Below are 21,786 nucleotides of genomic sequence, written 5' to 3' on the forward strand. Positions count from 1 at the left end.
TCGGAGGTATCTGCTAGTCTTTGTTAGATGAAGCCTATAGTGTTGAGAAAGAGGCTTTTAAACGAAAATGCTCAAAAATAAATTATGGAATACTTTGATGTTATGAGGTAGATAGATAACATATGTTTTTGTCCACAGTTCCTGGCTCGTAACTACCATAGTCCTTGATAAACAGACTCTCTCTCTCTTTCTCCTGCCTGCCTTTCACCTGCCCACAGCAGGACTCTAATCTGATTGAAGATCATAAGACTTTCATTCCAGGGAGCATCCTGCCCCATACCCTGGAGGAAGGAATGCTGCACAGAGAGGTCAAGAAGAATCTGAACAGACAGGCCAGCTGGGTTTAGATCATACCTTTTTTATCCAGTCACATTTCAACATGGTTGTCCATGTTTTAGTCATGCTTATGAAGTCCCCATAAAAAGGCCTCATAAAAAGTCCCCAATGAAGTCCCGATAAAAAGACCCAAGAGGGCAGAGTTTGGGAGTTTCCAGATAGCTGAACATGTTGAGGTTCCTGGAGGGTGGCATACCCAGGCTGGCAGGGAAGCTGCGTGCCCCTTTCCCCATACTCTATCCTACACATCTATATTAGTCTGTTCTCATGCTGCTAATGAAGACATACCTGAGATTGGGTAATTTATAAAGGAAAGAGGTTTGATGGACTCACACTTCCACAATCATGGCAGAAGGCAAAGGAGAAGCAAAGTCACATCTTACATGGAGGCAGACAAGAGGGCATGTACAGGGGAACTCCCCTTTATAAAACTGTCAGATCTCATGAGACTTAGTCACTGTCATGAGAACAGCATGGGAAAGACCCGCCCCCATGATTCAGTTACCTCCCATTGGGTCCCTCCCGTGACATGTGGGAATTATGGTAGCTACAATTCAAGATGAGATTTGGGTGGGGACACAGCCAACCCATAGCATCTCTTCATCTGTATGCTTTGCAGTGTCCTTTATAATAAGCCGATAAATGTAAGTAAGTGTTTCCCTGAGTTCTATGAGCTGCTGTAGCAAATTATTTGAATCCAAAGAGGGATCACGTGAACCCCAGCTTGAAGCTAGTCAGTCAGAAGTTCTGGAGGCCTGGACTTGTAAATTTCACTGAAGAGGGCAATCTTGGGAACTGAGCCCTTAACCTTTGGGATCTAGCACTATCTCCAGGTACACAGTGTCAGAATTGATTGGAGGACACCCAGTTGGTGGCTGCTGCAGAACTGATTGATTGCTTGATGATGGGGAGAACCTCCTCATACCTCACATTTAGTCACAGAAGTCTTCTGTGATGATTGTTGTGTTGGTCTGAGAGCAGAGGAAAAACATGGTTTAAGCGTTTACAAACAAATACCTCTTTGATAAAGTTTTATCCTTTTGTTTTTGGTAATATAGAATCAGTCATAAAAATCTTTTAAATGTAACTAAATACCACACTGTACTTATAAGAAATTGAGAGAAATTGCCAGGGACAGAAATAAAGAAGAAACTAATAACTGCAATGGTGTGTGAACTGTGACTTACTTGGGGGAGGAGAGGTGTCATGATTCATGGAATTCTAGGCACTTGGACTTTAGTGCTCATGTGGGGACAGAAAACTAGACCTTGGGAAGCTGGAAGTGAGATGCCACCTACCTAACGCCAGAATTCTCATCAAAAGGATGGACAAGGAAAAAATCTTATGTCTGGTATAAGCTGATGACATGAAACCTGCAAATTTCCTCCTGGGCTCAGAGTAGAAAAGAAGACTCTTCTGAGAATGTATACACATGGCTCCATACCACCTCATGTGGGCTCAGGGTTAGAAGTTACATTACCCAAGCAGAGAAGGAGCAGACATAGCTGGCAGAAAGAAAAGCAAAACTTCTTTGGAAGGAAAAGCCCTTAACACTGGCCATATGTGATTCCTATGGATAAAATCTAGATGAGAATGAGCTCGTAATCCAAAGCACAAAATATATGAAGTTCTGTGATCAAGAGTCAGTAAACTGAATGATTGGATTCCTAACAGCTGGATAATAGGATAATTTGGTTGAGTCTGTTAATTAAGTATATTCAAAATCATTGAAGATACAATGAAAAATTAGCATGAAAAAGCAGATTGCTATAAAGAATCAAATAGAATTTCTAGAAATGTAAATATAACCATTGGAGGCCAGGTTGGCTAGACAGCATATAAGAACTGTAGCAGCAGTTAATAATCTGAAAGATAATTTTGAAGAAACTGCACAGAATGTAACACAGAAATGAAGATATGTCAAATATTATGAAATATTTTTAACATGTGGAAAATAGACTGAGACAGTCCAAAATTCATCTATTAGGGGTTACAGATGAGGAGGAGAGAGAATGAGAAAGGCAGTATCCCAAGAGATAATGGTTGAAAAGTTCCCAGGAAGGAACAAAGACATTAATCTTCAGATTCATATGTCCTGAGCAAGATCAATAAAAATGTTTAGTCACATTGAAGTGAAACTGTAAAATCAAAGATAAAGAGAGACAGGACAGACTTCCTACAAAGGGACTGCAGTTGACCTGATTATAGACTAATCCATCGCAACAGACAGAAGCCAGAGGACAGTGGGCTATATCTTCAAAAGTGAGAGAAAATAACTGCCACTTAGATTTCTATACCTCGGTAAGTTATTTAGGAATGAGAACAAAATAAATTTATTTTCATAAGAGACTGAGAGTTTACCAGTATCAGATCATCATTGAAAGAACCACTGAAGAGTGCATATCAGGAAGAAATGAAATGAATTAACATAAAAAGGGGTGAAATTCAAGAAGCAATGGAGAACAAAGAAATTAGTAAAAATGAGAGCAGTTCTTAACCATTGATTGTATACAACAACAATTATTATTTTAAAAGAAGTTACAATGAAGTGGATTTCAAATAGTGAACAACTGATACGCAAGATAGTGGGGCATGATGAGTTAAAGTGTTTCATGGGGGAAACCAAGATCCCTTCTTCATGTCATAATTATCCAGGTGGATTAGAATCCTACATGTGATAAGTAAAACTTTGAGATATTTAGAGGAATATATATGTCTCGATGTTCGAAACAACATAAAAAGCAAAACCTAGAATGGAAAATATTACTACATTTCACTTCATTTAAAATATTTAATAAAATAAAAAGAAGTCCTGGAATGGAAAAAGATATTTATAGTACATAGCCCTCACAAGGACTACATATCCTAAATGTGTAGATTTACAAATTAATAAGAAAAAGAAAACACAATAGAAAAATGAAATAGAAATTCACTGGCCTTAAAGAAGGCAAAGGAGTAGCAAAATCACATCTTACATGGAGGCAGGAAAGAGAGCATGTGCGGGGGAACGCCCCTTTATATAAAACCATCAGATCTGGTGTGACTTATTCACTATCACGAGAACAGTGTGGGAAAGACCCACCCCCATGATTCAGTTACCTCCTCTTGGGTCCCTCTCATGACACGTGGGAATTATGGGAGCTACAATTCAAGATGAGATTTTGAATTGAATCTTCTTCACAACTACCACTTCCTTATTTCATTTTATTTTATTGAGACAGGGATTCACTCTGTCACCCAGGCTGGAGTATGGTGGTGTGATCACCCCTCACTGCAGCCCCAACCTCCTGGGCTCAAGATATCCTCTTGCCTCCGCTTCCTGAGTAGATGGGACTACCTCATACATCACCACACCCAGCTGATACATTTTTTAAAAAATTGTAGAGACAGGTTGCCACCATGTTGCCCAGGCTGGTCTCAAACTGCTGGGCTCAAGTGGTCCTCCCACCCCAGCCTCCCAGAGTGCTGAGATTTTCGACGTGAGCAAGGCACCCAACCTGTCTTTGAACCTGGTCTGGGTGCATATACTCTGTAATGTGCTGGGAATTTATGAGCTTATTATGGATCCATGCAAATAAACAGTACACAGTTCTGTATTTCGGGGATGGATAACTTACTCCATTTCTTTGAAATGGAGTAAGCCGTTTTCTCTTCTTTCATAGGTAACTGAATATTTCAGACTGGGAACATTTCAGACTTTTCTCTTCGATGATGAGACTAAATTTCTAAACAATACTCTTCAGGTAAAAATTTTAACCCATTTATGCCTAGTGTTCCATTGTATCCTGGGACACTGAGCCAGGAAGACCGAGGGAAGGGTGGTAGAGCATGAGGCAGTGAAACCCACAAGAAAAAGCCAGACAGTTGGAATAGTTTTATCTCCTTGGACGTATTTGGAGAATATCTAACTTATAGTGCCACAGAGGTTCTAGATATTTATAAACTTTGGGCCTGGAGTTGAGTAGCCAAACACTATTTCTGGACCTAGCTAGTTAATAGTACATCAAGAGGTAGAGTCTCTTGATTCTGTGGGCCAAGGGAAAAGTCAGTATTTGCATGTAGTTTTCATTTAATCTTTACAGTTTGTGGGCTTAGTATTTATTTGTCCATTTTATAGTTGAAAATGCTAAAGTTTGCAGAAAGTTAAGTTATTTTTCCCAAGGTAACCAAACTAGGAAGGGATGAAGCTGGCATTTGAACATAGGCCGGAAGGATTGCAAAACCCATATACTTTCATTCCAATATAACAAGTTGTGTAATGTGAAAAAACACTGGGTTGTGTGTTGTAATACTGAAGTTCTGGTCCCAGACCCATTTGCTGCCTGTGTGACCCTGTTGAAGGCCCCTATAGATTAAGTTAACTCTTTTGTACAGTTGCACTAATAATATATGTCTGTTTGCCTTTTAAAAAATAATACTCCATTCCAAAATTTATCTACATCTTTACATACATATATTCCTATAAGACATGAACTTTTGTTTTTTTACTCATTTTTCTACAACCTGTTTTTTTCACCCTAGTGTGTATCTTGTGACTGTTTCTATGGTAGCACCTCTAGATCTACCATACCCCTTTCCATAGTCACAAACTATTCCATGGGTGTGCCATAATTTATTTACCCATTGTCCTGCTGCTGGAAATTTTGATTGTTTCTATTTTTTCACTATTGGAAACATGCTGCAGTGACTATCCAGGGATCTTAAGTACATGCAAATATTGAATTGTTGGATCTATAGCTATTAAATTTTAATAGAAACTTAAAATTATCTTTCAGAATGGTACGCTAAGATTTACTTCTACATGTAGTAAGTAATGAGCAGTTTTCTTACAAGTGCTGTATCCCTGAACAATATACATATATTTTTGTAAATTTTAAAAATAATATGTCCTTCTATAAAGTATATATTTTATTTAATATTATATTAGGAAATTTATACATATTGACACATGTACTTCTAGTTAATTTACTTTCACTACTGTAAAATATACCACTTTATTAATATTTCATTAAACTGATATAATTTCCATTTTTATTGATATTTTTGTGAAGATTGATAAATGGTCAGTTTATATAGTCCCTGTTTATTAAAAACAAAATTAACAAGCACCTTATTCTGTTACTCAGATCCTTTTTCTTATTTGGCTTCTCTATTTGATCTGTCCATTTCTAGTTGAGATCTATTCAAGTCTCAGCCATGATTGTGAACTGATAAATTTTCATTGCTATTCTCTAACAGTTTTTCCATTATGTAATTTTAAGCTGTTTAGTTCATGTGTGTAATATCTTTTTGGTGAGTTTTTCTTTGTCCCATTTAATGCTTTTGACTCTTAATTCCATGTATTTTTTAACATTCTGGGTAATGTTTAACAGTGACTCTTGTAGGGGACATTTTTATGGCTTTTTAAAAAACGCAGTATAAGAGTTGCTCTTTTTCAATGGGGGAGTTTAAACCTATCCTATTTATTGTGATTGAGAACATGTTTGCATTTATTTTTGCTGTGTTATTATGAGCATGTGTTACCACTTTATCACCTGGCATTAGATTGGTCCAGTTTCTTATTATTTCTCTCCCTCGAGTAGTTTGAAAGTCATGCATCCTGTTTCTGGTCTTCAATTGGTTACACATAACATTTAAACAGTTTTTTATATACATCTGAAACTTGAGGAAAAATCACTATCAGAAAATTTTTTATTCCAAAAAAGTTCATTGAACATGTTTTATTACATGGCCCTCCCCACCTTATATTTTTCTGAAGTCAGCTACAGTATTAGTACCACATAGGTATTGGTTTTTTAATATTATGTTTTAATTTTTTTATATTTTAATTTTTAAAGCAATCACCATTTAACAATTATAGTAAGCTTTACACCCACATTCACTTATTCATTTATTCAGCAAATAGTTGAGAGCCTGCTAGAAGCCAAAAACTCTTCTAGGCACTGGGGAAACTAAAGTGTACCAAGTAAACAATTCCTGCGTTCATGGAATTTATATTGTGGAATGCAGGAGACAAATTTTGTATTTCTCAGCATATTTATAATATTTGAAGGCTAGATGAGATCATCAAGTGGGTAATTGTAGATTTAAAAGAGGAAAGGAGGTCCAAGGATTGGCCCTAGGGCAGTGTAGTTGGGAAGTACCAGCAAAAATACCAAACAGGAATACCCAGAGGGATAGGAGGAAAAGCAAGACAGTGAAATCTTACAAACAGAAAATAAATGATTTCAAGGGGAAATGAGCCACCAACTGTGTCAAATGCTATAAGAGGAAAACTGAGAAGTGACCTTTGGATTTAGCAACAAGGAGGTCATTGATGACCTTGACAAGCAGTTTTGGTGGCATGGTAGAGAAGAGAGCCTTGCTGGAGTAAGATCAAAAGAGAATGAGAGGAAATGTAAACAACACTCTCCAGTAGCCTTGCTGTAAAGGGAAGGAGAAAAATGGCAGGGAGGAGAGCAAAGGTAGCTAAATAGAGAGGAGGGACACGGCACTTTCTAAGGTGGGAGGAATAGCAACGTGCGTTATGCTGAAGGAGAAGTATACAGTGGAAGAGGAAAAAATAGGTTGGCAGGGCCAGGGCAGTATTGCTGAACCAAAGTCTGAATAGGCAGGAAAAGAGGAGGTCTACACGCTGAACCACTATGCTATACTGCTTCTAGAGAAAAAGACTTTCATTTATATCATCTTTCAATCAAATAATGAGATGATGTATGTGAAAGTACTTTATAAACTTGTAAAGAACCCTATAATGTAAGCTACTATAATAATACAAGTAGAGACTTAAATATTTTTTTGTTTTTTAACATGATACATAATATTTGTATGTATTTATGGGGTATGTATGATATTTTGATACATGCATACAGTATGTAATGATCAAATCAAGGTATTTAGGTTATCCATCCCTTTGAACATTTATCATTTCTTTGTGTCAAGAACATTTCAAATCTTCTAGCTATTTTGAAATATTTGAATTTTATTATTAATTACAGTCACCCTACTGTGCTATTGAACTCTAGAATTTAATTTCTTCTATCTTACTGTGTTTGTACTCATTAACCAATCTGTCTTCATTTCCCCAACCCCCACTCACCCTTCCCATAGTCTGGTAACTATCGTTGTACAATTAGAGGCCTTAAAAATTATAAATGGTCAGTTGCTTTATCTAGCAACTTTTAAAAACTTTGATCTCAGCCAGGGAAGTACTATTAGCTTGTCTTCAGCTGTGTGTATTTCCACACAGACACATTTACTAAGCATCAAAACATTTCACTTAGAGTACTTGGGATTTTCCCACACTGGGAATTTGAGGTTTAACCTTTCGACCACCCAGCAAGCAAAGAAAATGCTACCTCTTTTATCTTCAAGATGCCTTTAAATAAGCCTGAAGCCATTTGGGAAAACCAAATGTAATACTTCCATGAACATCTTTTTTAGCTACTTGAATAGTATCCCATGCAACTCCATAAGATTCTTGCCCAGATAATATAGTGTAGAAATATAAATTTGCAAGATTATTTTTTATGTTTTATAAAAATGTTGGTACAGTTGCCAACATAGGGTAAATCCTAATACCAGTGCTCAATTCCCTACATGAAATTAATACATTTTAAAATCACTCTTTAAAATTTTGAATAAAACAAATGTGTCTTAAAGAAACTAATAAGGATGAGTAATCTAAATAATATTGGTGAATACAAATGATTTTAATTTTTTCTTCTTTCATTGTTCATTCTCATTTCTCTGTTTCACGGTTGCTAAAAGGTAAGGTATTATGCAGAGTAAGGTATTATGCAGTTTAGATAATTGATATAATTGTTTTAAATTGCCTCTTTTAGGGTATTATCAGCTGGTAGGCGTAAGTTTCTCTAATTGTCAAGTAGTGAATCCTTTATCTGGCATTTAGTCTTGCCTCCCTGGGAAAACTAGACCTTAACACAGAGTAAATTTTTGAATTGCTGACCTGAAGTAACGTGAGCCTGTGCCTTGGCAATGAACCTTTGTTTTCTGTTTTTATAGGAAGGATAATGATGTACTCTGTTGCCTGAAGGCCCTAGCCTCACTACCTTAACAAGTAACATCTAAGTAAGGTTGCAAAGGTCTGAGTTTGGAAATTCCAGAGAAGATAATTGTATTGACACAATATTTTTATTTCTCTGGGAAAGATGAGGTAATTTAAAAATGAAACTTTTGTCATTTTTTAAGCTTCTCATCTTAGTTCTGTCAACATGACTTAAAGCATCCACAAAGTTACCTAAAAAGAATTATTACTTAATTTTTATGAAGAAATCATGTATATTTTTATCATTTCAACGTAAATTCTCATAAATAGCTCACAATTTCTCAATAAAACAGAAGAAATAGAGCTTTCTAGAGGTAGAAAGAAGAAGATTCCCTAAACGTTTTTAGCAAATGTGAAAAGGTTGTCAGGCAATTCCCATAAAATAATTTCCTAGAAGGTGTAATGTGTAATTTCCTAGAAGGAGTAACATGAAATGGCAAATTTCAGTTATCTTTTAGCTCTCGATTTCTGTGATTTCATGTTTCTACTGTGTGGCCTCACACTTATAAATAAGGTAAGTCATGTGCCAGATCTGTGATCTGTGCTTGGGCAGTTTTCTGCAGGAGCTTTGCAAGGTCTTTTTGATAGAAAAAAAATTCCGTTTCAGCAAAATTTGCCACATCTAAAAATACTGCAATGATACCTTACCTTGAACTTCACAATGTCTATATTTTCCTATTCGGTGAAAAATAGCACTATAAAAAGTTTCACATATCTAGTTAGAATATTCCCATATGAAGCCAAGAAATTGTAATATTATTACATTTACTAGGTAATATTTGACAAAATCATACATGCCATGATTTCATTATTTTGAAGTTTGATGATATTTTATTTTCAGAATGGATTTTACTATATGAATGAAAGAAATGAAGTTGTTAGGATTTAAAACTTAAGTTTATATACATATATGTATCTGCGGGGAGTTTTATATTTTGTTTCTGTTACTTAGATTTTAGATTTAGAATTTTTGGTTATTTTTGTTACATACTTTGAGTATAGCAATCTGCCACCAAGTTTAGGAATAATTCAGTTGCATAACTATAGAGCAAAATGTGAAGACCTGTAGGTAGTTCAGTCAGTTTTTGTAAATTAAACTGTAGGATACTAATAATACTTACTGTTCAGTCTCCCTTAGGTAATGTGGGTAGGTTTGTGGAGGCAGAGCAAAAACCATTTGTTTACATTCAACATCTCTCAACATTCAAGGACTGAGGACCAGACCCAAATGTTTTCTTTTTCTTTTTCTTTCTTTTTTTTTTTTTTGAGACAGAGTCTTGCTCTGTCGCCAGGCTGGAGTGCAGTGGCACGATCTCAGCTCACTGCAACCTTTGCCTCCCAGGTCCAAGCGATTCTCCTGCCTCAGCCTCCCGAGTAGCTGGGATTACAGGCGCCCGCCACCATGCCCGGCTAATTTTTGTATTTTTAGTAGAGATGGGGTTTCACTATGTTGGCCAGGATGGTCTCGATCTCCTGACCCCGTGATCCGCCTGCCTCAGCCTCCTAAAGTGCTGGGATTACAAGCATGAGCCACCGTGCCCAGCCCCAAACGTTTTCTTAATCTGTTGCAGTGTTTTGAGAAAAGGTCAGAGTTACGGAAGCATTTTGCCAAATTTGGAAAACAAGGCCAGCCAGAGTACAAGTGCAAATAACATTAAATATCAAGCCCATGGCTATGTCTAAGAATTTGGAAAGAGATTACAGTCTGCAGGAGATGAAATGTATGGAACTGTCAACCTAAGTGAATCACAGCAGTTTAGTGTTTCCTGAAACAATGATGAAGGTGATTTAGAAGTGTTACCTCCCATGAGGCTTTTAATTTTACAAATGTGGTTTGTTTTGGAAGTGAGTCTCTCCATCTTTCTTAAACTTACTCTAATGTTTTTCTTTTTAGTCCTTAATATTCCATGAGTCCCTGATGTTGTCACCCAAAGTTGGTATGACAGAGAGACTGCAAACTGTTGAGCACAATTTCTTCTCCTTTTCCATAATAGTTAGGGTATAGATGTCCAGCTCTTCTTCATTTTCCATCCTTCCTTGCACTTCAGTGTGGTTGTGTGACTTAAGTTCTCTTCAGTTGAAGGTGAGCAGAAGTGATTTACACCACTTCTAGGCCTGGCCTATAAAAGCTTCTCACATGAACTTCTCCCATACTTTATTTCCCTCTCCCTTCGTTGACAATGACAGAGTCATCATCTGCCTGGGTCTCTGAATGACTATATAAAGCAGAGCTCCTTGATCCCACTCCCAGCCCCTGTCCTAGTACGTTCTCTTGGGGCTCTTATGTGAGAAAGAAAGACACACACTTGTGTTGTGTTGGAGCCATTACATTTGAGGAAGTTAGCCTACCCTGTCTAATACAGTAGAGAAGGGATTAATTGGTGAAGGTCTTGATCATTGAGAAGGGAGATGATTGTTTTTGGATAAAGGTGAATTAACTGTCAGCTAGACATGTCTCTTAAGTCCTCCCAGTATGAAAGTTCACCTAACTGCCTGCCTGTACGTTCAACCTCACCACACACACTAAGACCCACAGAATATAAGGAGCTTTAGATTAATAGCTAATTGGCCGCTTGACATTATTAATGTAACTGATTGATCCCTGTGATTTAGCCCCAGTCTTCTATCCGAATCCCCTGTTTCAGATTCCTACCTTAGAAGGTCACTTAAAGGATCCCAGTGACCTTATGTCAATTCCCCAGGGACTACATTTCTTCTTCCTGAATGGAGGCTCCTCTTATCTACTTACTCTTCTTTGAATAGTGGGCTTCAGTCAATTTGCCTGCTGCTTGAACCTCTTTGTAATCTCCTCTATTCCTGGCTGAGGTTCATAGTCTGGGTCTTGAAGTTGGTTAAGGATTGTGCCAAATGAATCATATGCTGCATCTCCCATACCTTTCCTGTCTGGCTTCTTGTTCCCTCCACTTGCTGCCTGCTCCTGCAGTCCTCCATGTAGTGCTCTCCTGCAGTCTTACTCATTTGAACCTCTTCCAAGTGATATTTATGTTTTTCTTTTCCTTGCAAGAACTTACGGCTCAAGGAATTCATGATTGAATGGAAGAGACAAACACATAAACAGATAATTGCAACCTGGTGTGATTGGAGGAAAGGAGTACAAGTGATGTAATAGGGATATATAAAGGAAATCACTAGGATTTATCCAGATACTGTGTTGGCTCACAGGGAAGCTGTGTGGTCAGAGTCTAAGGTATGCTATCACAAGGGATGTGATTAATTAGGAATCGATGTGGAGCAGTCAGTAGCTTATACAGTAGAGAGGGTGTGGCAGCAGAAGTTTTCTGGAAGGTGGCCTTCATGAGAATCTGAGTAAAAGAATCACATATTCCATTTGATATGGAACATCGTGGATTCATTTCCTTGGCAATAGCTGGAAAAGTATTGGAGTCATCGCCAGAGAAATTGCGAAGTTAAGCAGGGAACTGAAGTAGATCTAAAATATTCCCGGAGCTGGCCATGGCAGAGACCATTACGGTTTCCAGAGTTTATCCTAAGCTCAGATGGAAATTAGACTCATTCTTGTTTCTGTCAACAGGTTAAGCTTAGAGTTTGGTTAGTATTAGCTTAGTTGATTTTATGAAGTTCTGTCAGTAAATAACCATTGAATGTGTTGATAACTAGCAGAACTCTAAACAGACAGAGTTTAGAAAGAAGCATTAAGGAGATCTGGTAAGTAGCAGCCTAACACCAAGCACTGGGGTGGGTAGGTAAGCATGCACTGCAGTTCCAGAGGGAACCTGTGGAGCAGGAGGAAGATGTCTCAGGCACAGGTTGACAGGAACCCAGGTACAGACATTGGGAAATCAGGGATGGGTTGGTTCTAAGGATAGGGAGCAAATCAGGAGCTCAGTTCTTGTTCCCAGAACATAACAGGCGACACCCTGATCTCTGGCCTGAGAGTATGTGGTTACCTCCAACCTGGAACAGGATTGGTTCCAAAACTTATATGAAAACAATAATTCATGGTTCAAACAGTATTAATTATATTTAATCTCTAAGAATTTTTAATTAGAGCGAATTTTTAACATTGATAATAGCTATAATTTATAATTATTGTTACAATTAATATAAGTTATAATCTATAGAAATTAAGAATTTTTCTTATATAATTGCTTTATTCTATAACTCCTCTCAGTCTCTTCCCTACCAATTTGCAAATGATCTCCTCCTACATTACCACTTTTGAAAGGCATATTTTAAAGTATGTAACACTGAATTGATGATAATGATTTTCAGTTTAGCAATTTATGGTTTAACACATGAATGAATATAATTCAGGTTTTCTTGGCTTTAAGGTTAGCTTTCCCTGTTGACCTTTTTTTCGTTTTTTGTTGTTGTTCTTGTTGCTGTTGTTGTTGTTGAGACAGAGTTTCACTTTTGTTGCCCAGGCTGGAGTGCAATGGTGTGTTCTCAGATCACTGCAGCCTCTACGTCTCAGGTTCAAGTGATTCTCCTGCCTCAGCTCCCCAAGTAGCTGAGATTACAGGCACTCGCCACCACACCTGGCTAATTTTTCTGTATTTTTAGCAGAGATGGGGTTTCACCATGTTGGCCAGGCTGGTCTCGAACTCCTGACCGCAGGTGATCCACCCGCCTCGGCCTCCAAAAGTACCCTATTGACTTTTGACATATTATACTTAGCGACAAGTTTTTACTGCATTGGCAATTTGTGATGCCAAAAGTACCATTTACTGAAATAATACATAGTAATGAAAGATGTTTTGGTTGATTTTAGTAGGATTTTTAAATTAGAAATTAACCTTTAAAAGATATATTGGATCTAGGTAAGCAAAAAAGGTATTTAAAATGAAGTAGCTCAGCCAGTGAAACCTATTCCTAGTAATATAAGGATATACCCCTAATCACAGAACCACAGATTCATTGTGCTCCAGTGAAATGGCTATATTTGTTTTTTAAAAGGTCCAGAACATGAACGTGATACAAGATCATTGTCATTTGTAAACAAGCAAGACTCACAAGAGGTTTAGTAAACTGGTTTAATGTCATGTTCCGCCTTTATTATTGATGTTTTTTTTTTTTCTTGAATGTTTATAATTGTGATGTTAAAACTTCAGAGACTTTGGGGTTTTTTTAAACTTTGGAAAGTTCAGAAGCAAAGCTCAATCTCTGAAAGGTCTGAGTTCCTTTTGACACTTTGATGGTCTGCTGGCCAGCTGCCGCCTCTTTCTCAGAGGTTCCAGTAGATCGAGTATACTCAGCAGAACTTCATGGACTGCTCCAAGCCAGTCTCCTATGCACTCTGAGGTGTAGCTTGGTCGGAACTGTATCATAGTAACAAACGACAAATTATTCATCTTATGCCATTAGATCATTCTCTAAGTAAACTGTCTATTGATAAACTCCAGAGAAATAAGCATATGGATTCTTGAAGTGTTTGAAAGTAGTTAGGTGTATGTAGGCAGAACATGATTAAACCAAGTTTATTTATTTGTTTTGTCCTAAAACAGTTTTAGTTAATGTTGGTAATCTTCCAATTGACTAATTATTTTATAATATTTCATTTGTATGTAATAGGCACACAGCAAGTACCTGTTGAATGAGTCAGTGAATTTACATTTGTCATTTGTTGACATTAAATATTCATCTTGGAAACTATATAAGTTTAAAAGAATGCAAATAATAGAGTTTCATCCAATATAGTTTGAGTTTTTGTTTGGGGATTCCTATTTATGCTGCTACTCACCCAACACATTTTAAATATTTGTTTGGGGACTAGTATTTACGTTTCTATTCTGATGAAAAGGTGAAGAAACAAGAGGACCAAATGATCTCTAAGGACCATTCTAACTCTAAACTCATTTTCAGAGAACAAAGTAGACCAGGTGAATACCAATTCCTGATAAAAGGTAGAAGATAATTATCAAAACTAACAGCAGCCATTGCTTTTATTGGCAATTCATTAGAAGCATTCTCTTCAAAACGTAGAAAAAGTCAAGAGTGCTTAATATTACTGATAATATTCAACATCATTTTTATAGACCTACCACTCTAGCAATAAGACAACGAAAATGAGATATAAATGCTGAAAAGGAGAAGCTACAACTGTCACCATTTTGAAAGAATTTGTGATTACCTACTTAGCAAATCTGAGAAAAAAGTTTAGTGAAGGAATTTAATAAGATAGTTGGATATGAAGCAAATACACTAAAGTTAATAGCCTTCCCAAACAAAAAGTAACCAACTGAAAGTGTAATAGAATAAAAGATCCCATTCTCAATTCAAATTACACAGAAATTATGAAATGCTTAGGAATGAATCTACCAAAGAAAATTTAAATTTTATATGAAGAAAACTACAAAACTTTATTAAAAGACATAGTTGAAGACTTGATTAAATAGACATCTATGTTCCTAGGTTGGAAAAATCAATATTGTGAGACTATCAATTCTCCCAAAATTTAATGTCATCTCAAACAAAATACTAGTAGGATTTTTACAACAGAATTTGATACACTGATTTCAAAGTTTACCTTGAATAGAAAATTACCTGTCATCACATATATTTTTAAAAAGATTGACAGGTACAGTCTTGTTTTAATGTCAAAACATATTCAAAAGATATAGTCATTAAAACAGTATGGTGTTTGAGTAGAAAGAGACAAATAAGTTTGTAGAAGAGAACAGAGAACTTAAAAACCAACCCAAGTATTGAGTTTCTGTTTCACTCTCCATCCTGTCTCATTCTCCATCCAGATGAGCTGAGTTCTCCTAGTTGATAATAAGTAGACTTCTGGGATCAGACCAATTTACTGGGTTATCATGGGGAAACTGTTTACTTTTTTTTTTTTTTCTTTGAGATAGAGTCTCGTGCTATCAATTAGGCTGGAGTGCAGTGGTGTGATTTTGGTGTACTGCAGCCTCCGCCTCCTGGGTTTCGAGTGATTTCAAGTGATTCTGCTGCCTCAACCTCCCAAGTAGCTGGGATTACAGGCATGCATGCACCACCACACCTGGCCAATTTTTGTATTTTTAGTAGAGACAGGGTTTCACCATGTTGGCCAGGCTGGTCTCGAACTCCTGACCTCAAGTGATCCACCTGCCTTGGCCTCCCAAAGTGCTGGGGTTACGGGCATGAGCCACTACGCCTGGCCATTACTTACATTTAACCAGTCCATTTTTCATCTGAGTGGTATTAATGTGTTTTAGTAGACTGTGTGCTTTATTATACTAAATTGAGCAGAGACAATGGAGGAAGCAACCAGTTGGTGGTACTGGGAAGCCCTTTTAAGCACCAGGCCTCTGGTTATCTCTTTTATACATATTCTTTTTTTTAGGATATAACTTTTTTTTTTTTTTTTTGCCTGGGGCACAAACCCTTTCCAAACTCCTTACTGACCTTCTTTTAAAGTGGTGCTAAATAGAAATGTGGGCCCGCACCTAATACCATTGTCAAAAGCCCCACTTAATATTATTACTAAGCCAACAGGAGTGGATTCGTAAAGTGGAGTTTTAATGAAAACCTTCAACTCTGCTTGGTAAGATTTCTTTTCATACCCTTGCTTAGGTGGTTAAAGAATGCAAACTTTTCTGTAGTTCTGCATGTTTTCTCTCACTTCAACATGGGATAGATTAGAGGTAACAATCACAGGGCATTACTATAAAACTGTAGGAAAGTAGTAATGAGTCCCTGAACAAAGGTGGTGGCAGTGGTTTTGATGTGTGAAATTAGAGAGAGGACTGCAGGCTTTGTTAGTTGATTGTTAGTAGAGGTAAAGGAGGAGGGATTGTCAGCATCAGCTCAAAGAAGGTGGATCACATTCCCAGCTGCAGTGGTCAGGCGGGTTTGGTAAGCTGGGGGATTGATAGACTATGCTTAAGGAAAGAAAGTTTGATGAAAAAACAGGCATCTCAGGAGCAGTAGTGGCAAGAGATGAGAAAACAGGCATCTCAGGAGGTAACAGGGTTTGGTAAGCTGGGGGATTGATAGACTATGCTTAAGGAAAGAAAGTTTGGTGAGAAAACAGGCATATCAGGAGCAGTAGTAGCACCAGGTAGAGACAGAAGCCACAGATCAAATATAGATGTTATAGGCAGAAACTTGGGGTGCAGAATGGTAGATCGAGGCATGCTTCATTCAGATCATGGTGCAGAAAGAGTGGGAGCTCCAGGCTGAGTGGTCCTCCATGAAATTCACTAGTGATAAATCATGGTTGATTGATGTCACCTAGGCCCAGGGAAATGGCCTAGCAAGAAAAAAGCAGAAAAGTAAACTCTAGTCACAGATGAGATTGGTTTCCCACCTTGAGAGGAAGAAGAAACCCCGAGATATGCATATACAAGGGGACTAAGATGGTAGTCTGATCCCCGAGGACCATTCAGGGAGATGATTGCTCGTTTTTACCAGTGAGAGGTTCAGTATCTCATGTCTCACCCACGGCAGGGCCAAAACAATTTTCCAATACCTGTGGACACCTGAGCAACTGTTATCAATATACTACTGAGCCAACTTGTCTTTGGTACCAGGTTGCTTTATGTTTCTAAAGCACCATTTTCTTTGAGTCATTGCTCCACTTAAGAATCTCCTAAGACCATTTGTTTACTGTTAAATTAAACTCCGGGTCTTTAGTCTGGCATTCAGAAATCATTAGCTCACCATCCTTTTACTACACTTCTCCATGAATATGAATCCTCTGCCCAGGAAGATTATGGCCATCTTTCAAATGTGCTGTAGAAACCCCACATGTTCATATCTTTTCTTGACATTAAAATTTATCATTTTTCCTGAAGCCTTCTTTTTAAGCCCAGCCTATGGCACCTTTCTTCTATTTGCTTGCATTTAACCCATTCCGTTTCTCTGTTTGTGCCTTTTGTCTCTCCAGCCAGCATTCTCTCTTTCCATATAGATTGATATTCATTCCTTAAAGACAGACACCGCAACTTCCATTTCTTATGCCGTTAGAAGTGGGGAGCGAAACTTTTTTTCAGTTTTTATTTGACTACTGCTGTAATGTTTTGAGAAGTCTTAGTCTTCAGAATGATGGAAAAGATTAATCATTTGCCTGGCTTTTCGTTTAATGAGATGTAACTTAGAAATAAAGTAGTATTCTTGCCAAAAGTTTCTTTGGGTTGTTTTTGTTATGGCTTCTCAAGGTACTAAATATTTAAACAGTTTTTTCTTATATGAAATCATTTTATAAAATACGTGAAAGTATAATTTGTGTGTTACTGATAATCATGTAAATTGCTATAAACTCCATGAAGACAGTTTGACTAAAAAGTCTTCTTTGACTAATCAGTTTCACTCCTAAGGATTAAGGGAGGCTAGGCAGGAGAGTCGCTTGAACCTGGGAGGTGGAGGTTGCAGTGAGCTGAGATCATGACACTGTACTCCAGCCTGGGTGACAGAGTGAGACTCTGTCTAAAAAAAAAAAAAAAGAACTTATCCTGAAGAACTGTTATGGATATTTCTGAATATTTTCAAGGTTGGTCATTATACCATTGTTTTCTAATAGCAAAAGATTAGAAGTCAACATGAATAACCAAGTAGAATTGTTTATGTTATACTATAAACATTTTCTATGGAATATTATACAGTTAACAAAAATGGTCTTCTACAGGAATAGTGACACAGGAAAATGGCCCCGAAGTTTTATTAAGTAAAAAGGTCAGATTACTGAACGATAGATATGGTATAATCCCATTTTCTTTGCCAAAAGAAAGCAAAAACAATTCTATCTATAAATTTTTAGATTCTGTCTTCTAATTTTATACGGTAACTACTAGAATATTTAGTGACATAGAAAAATGGCCCTGATAATTGATAAGTGAAAAAGATCAGGTTATTGAACAGCATGTATGGTAAAATCCCACTTTTTTGCCAAAAAGAAAACAAAATTATACTTAACAAATTTTTTACAATTCTGTCTTCTAAATTACATGTAAGAGCTTTGCATTTCTCTTGTAATCAGGAAAATAAATCCTTTTATTAAAAAAAATTGTTCTAGTTACTTCAGAGAGAAAATAACAATGGAATATTATCTACAAGGAAAGGTCTTGAAGGAAAAGAGACCCATAAAATTCAGACCAATGATGGCCACTGTACTGTAGTGATCTGGAATTAGCAATTTCACTTCTAATCTAAATATTACCACTAAATGGTTTCCTTAGTGGTAGTTATAAGTAGCCTATTGGGATTTTACTTTATTCTTTTAGAAAATTAGTGGATGTTAGTGAATAGACTTGTAATTAAATACATTAGCCTATAAGAGTACATAGTAGGCATTCAGCAAGCGCTGGTGTTCCTTCTAAAAGTACCACTGGCTCCATAATTTAATGTTCTTTAAGACTGAAGCTTAAGAAATAAACCAAAAAAAAACCCAGAAATCACTTCTGCAAAGTGCCAGTTTAAAATCCTTAAGCTCTTAATGATATTTTTTGTAGAATCTTTCGAATATTAATTTATTTTATTTATGTGAATAATTTATTTATAAAGTGATTAACGTTTTTCAGAAGACGATATTTTCACACTTCCTCATTTACTCTGTTTATTCACTTTCAACATAACTAAAAGTATCTTCTAGAGGGAGGTATTACTTCACATCATCCAAATGTATTTGCTTTCTTAACTTTAGGTTGCTGTTGGCAGAACAGACATTGAAGACTTAGACCTTTATGCCACTTCTCGGGAGAGGCGATTTCGTTTATTTGCTTCTATAGAATGTGAAGGGCAGTTATTCATGACTCCGTATGATTTCATTTTGGCTGTTACAACAGATGAGCCCAAAGGTAAGTATACTTTTGAAATTATCTTAATAATTGTATAATTTTTTTTATCTCTAGCTTGTGAATGGATGGAGCAGTGTAAGTTTTTTAGAAGAACTGAGTAATGTGGTATTTCACATGATATTGTGCTATTCAGTGTTACAGACTGATATTTCTTACAAACTCTTACTCACATCTCTTCTCTTTTCAGAAAGTTTCAATTGCTCCATCTTTCTCAGCTTAACACCATCTTACTTTTGATACTCTTTATAAAAGACTCATATTCTGCCTATTCATTCTTATATCAAACCTGAACAGAGTAGTTCAGAGGACTGGCTTTGAGGTTAGCCCCGGGCAAGAATTCTACCTGTATCTCTTCTGCGTTTGTCATAGCTCCTGCAGTGTAAATATATTAATAGTTTCATTGTCTCTCACCTTTTCATATGTTAGAATAATGGTTCTCAAAATTTTCGGAAGTATGTACATTCTTGCAAATCTCTTAATATCTAACTTAGCAGAAGACAGCTGTATTCTCATGTGTGCTTTTTTATTTGATCTGTTATAATATGTTGTTTTCCATGAAATATATGAAGAAAATCTACCTCACAGACATGGACAGTAAAAAAAGGAGTATTTTAATTGCCTTTTTAGATTATTGTAGGTACTCTCCTTTGATACTGTATCACAATTGGCTGGTGGTAGTTGCAGCTTCAAAAGTCTCTATAGATGGTGGTAAAAGAGTAATGAGAACCGAGGATTTCTGGCTGGCTTACCTGGATGGATGGCAGTAGGGACCAGGTTTGAGGAGAAAAATCACAATTTCAATTTTGGTCATGTCTATTTGAGATACCTTGGATATATAAAAGGATACAGTGGATTTTTTTTTAAATAATTCATTTCACTTCACTGAAAGATCACTCACTAAAAATCAGTATAACAAATAATCATTTGTTCGACCCATATCTGCTTTAAACTGTCACACAAATACTTTAACTTAGACTAGAACAATTATAGCCATTTTTTCCTCCAGAGACAGCAATATGGCAAAAATGAACCTTAAAATAAATCCTCAATAATTTGACAGATTGGCTACTTGACATAGTAACTTTTAATGAATTTTTGATTCTTTGGATTATTTCCACTGGATATCAAGGAAGAGATTCAGGTATATATTTAGGATTCATCTTTGCATTATTGCTAATTCATAGAATGTGTATGAATGAAATTGCCTAGGGAAGCTGTATAGGATGAGAATATAGATAACCAAAGACTAGGCCTTGAGGAATTTCTGCTCTTTAAAAGATGAATGGACAAAAGGCTTTGAAAGGATGAGAAAAGGAGACATAGGAGAAAAATCATAAGGGTATGTAGTCATGGAAGCCAAGTAAAATAGCCAGAATTGCCAATTGAGTGCAGTGTTACTGAGAATTCAAGTTAGATGAGAACAGGAAAATGTCCACTAGATTTAAAAAGATGAAGGTTATTGATGGTTTCTTAAAATGATGTTTCAGTGGAGTCATTAGGGCAATTGCAGGAGTGAGTAGCAGATGAAGAAATGAAGACGATGAGTGTAAAGGACTCTCTTACAATATTTGATTGCAAAAGAGAAAGGAACTGAAAGGTAGCTGTAATGGAATTTGAAGTAGACACTTTTGATTATGCAAGATTTTAAATTAAAAAAAGATTTTAACAAGAAACTATGAGAGTAGCGTTTAAAGAAATGTAAACTACATAAGCAAAAACATGAAATCAAGACAGTATATGGTATAGTCATAGTAGCCACTTTGGGAATATGTAGGGCCATATAGTGATGGGAAAGGCGAAAAATTAAGTAGAGTTCTTTTTTTTTTATTTACGAATTTTAAGGCTGTGATAAGTGTTATATCCTTTTTATTTAATCCATTTGGTACAATGTAGATTCTTTATTAGTGAGTTAGTATAGATTTAATACTAATTTGCTAATAAATATAGAGACCATGTTGTACCAAATCAATTAAATAAAAATGTATGGAATATTTATATGTCTACTTCTGTATTAAGGTTCTTTTCTGTGTGCTAAGGGGAATACAAAGTCTGTGCACTCAGGAAACTTAACGATATTATAAGACGACGTAAGATACAGAACCATCTCCAAGGTAGAATATGGTTACCTGGCACATGATAGGTACACAATAAATATTTCTTGAAGGAAGGAATTTGTTAGATGCTAAATGGTATTTTATATCAAATTCTATAATTTTTTCAAACATATTTGAAAGCTATTCTTTAAGTGATTGTTAATAATCTATATATATATATATATATATATTTTTTTTTTTTTTTTTTGAGGCAGGGTCTTGCCCTGTCCCCCGGGCTGGAGTTCAGTGACGTGATCACTACTCACTACAACCTCAACCTCCGAGGCTCAAGTGATCCTCCCACCTCAGCCTCCCAAGTAGCTGGGACTACAGGCACATGCCACCATGCCACCAGCTAATTTTTAAAATTTTTTTGTAGAGAGAGGGTTTTGCTATGTTTCCCAGGCTTGGCTTGAACTCCTGGGCTCGAGCAGTCCACCTGCCTCAGCCTCCCAAAGTGCTGGGATTACAGGCGTGAGCTACTGTGCCTGGCCACAGTTTCATATTTTGAAAAATTTTACTTCATTAT

At 36.6% G+C, this 21,786-nt stretch overlaps 1 protein-coding gene across 13 annotated transcripts in view; it reads left to right on the top strand.

Annotated features, from left to right (window-relative positions):
• Window positions 1-21,786, top strand: part of MICU3 (mitochondrial calcium uptake family member 3) — a 94,518-nt gene that overhangs the window by 17,633 nt on the left and 55,099 nt on the right. For 7 of the 13 annotated variants that reach the window (XM_009454850.5, XM_009454855.5, XM_009454851.5 and 4 more), the window contains 2 exons: window positions 3,999-4,079; window positions 19,011-19,164. In XM_009454850.5, the coding sequence (XP_009453125.1) occupies window positions 3,999-4,079; window positions 19,011-19,164 (235 nt within the window). Of the gene's footprint in view, window positions 1-3,998; window positions 4,080-19,010; window positions 19,165-21,786 lie in introns of those variants that run through there. The other 6 variants (XM_054657208.2, XM_054657209.2, XM_054657207.2 and 3 more) reach the window with 1 other exon arrangement.

This window comes from Pan troglodytes, chromosome 7, assembly GCF_028858775.2.
Source record: "Pan troglodytes isolate AG18354 chromosome 7, NHGRI_mPanTro3-v2.0_pri, whole genome shotgun sequence".
NCBI lineage: Eukaryota > Metazoa > Chordata > Mammalia > Primates > Hominidae > Pan > Pan troglodytes.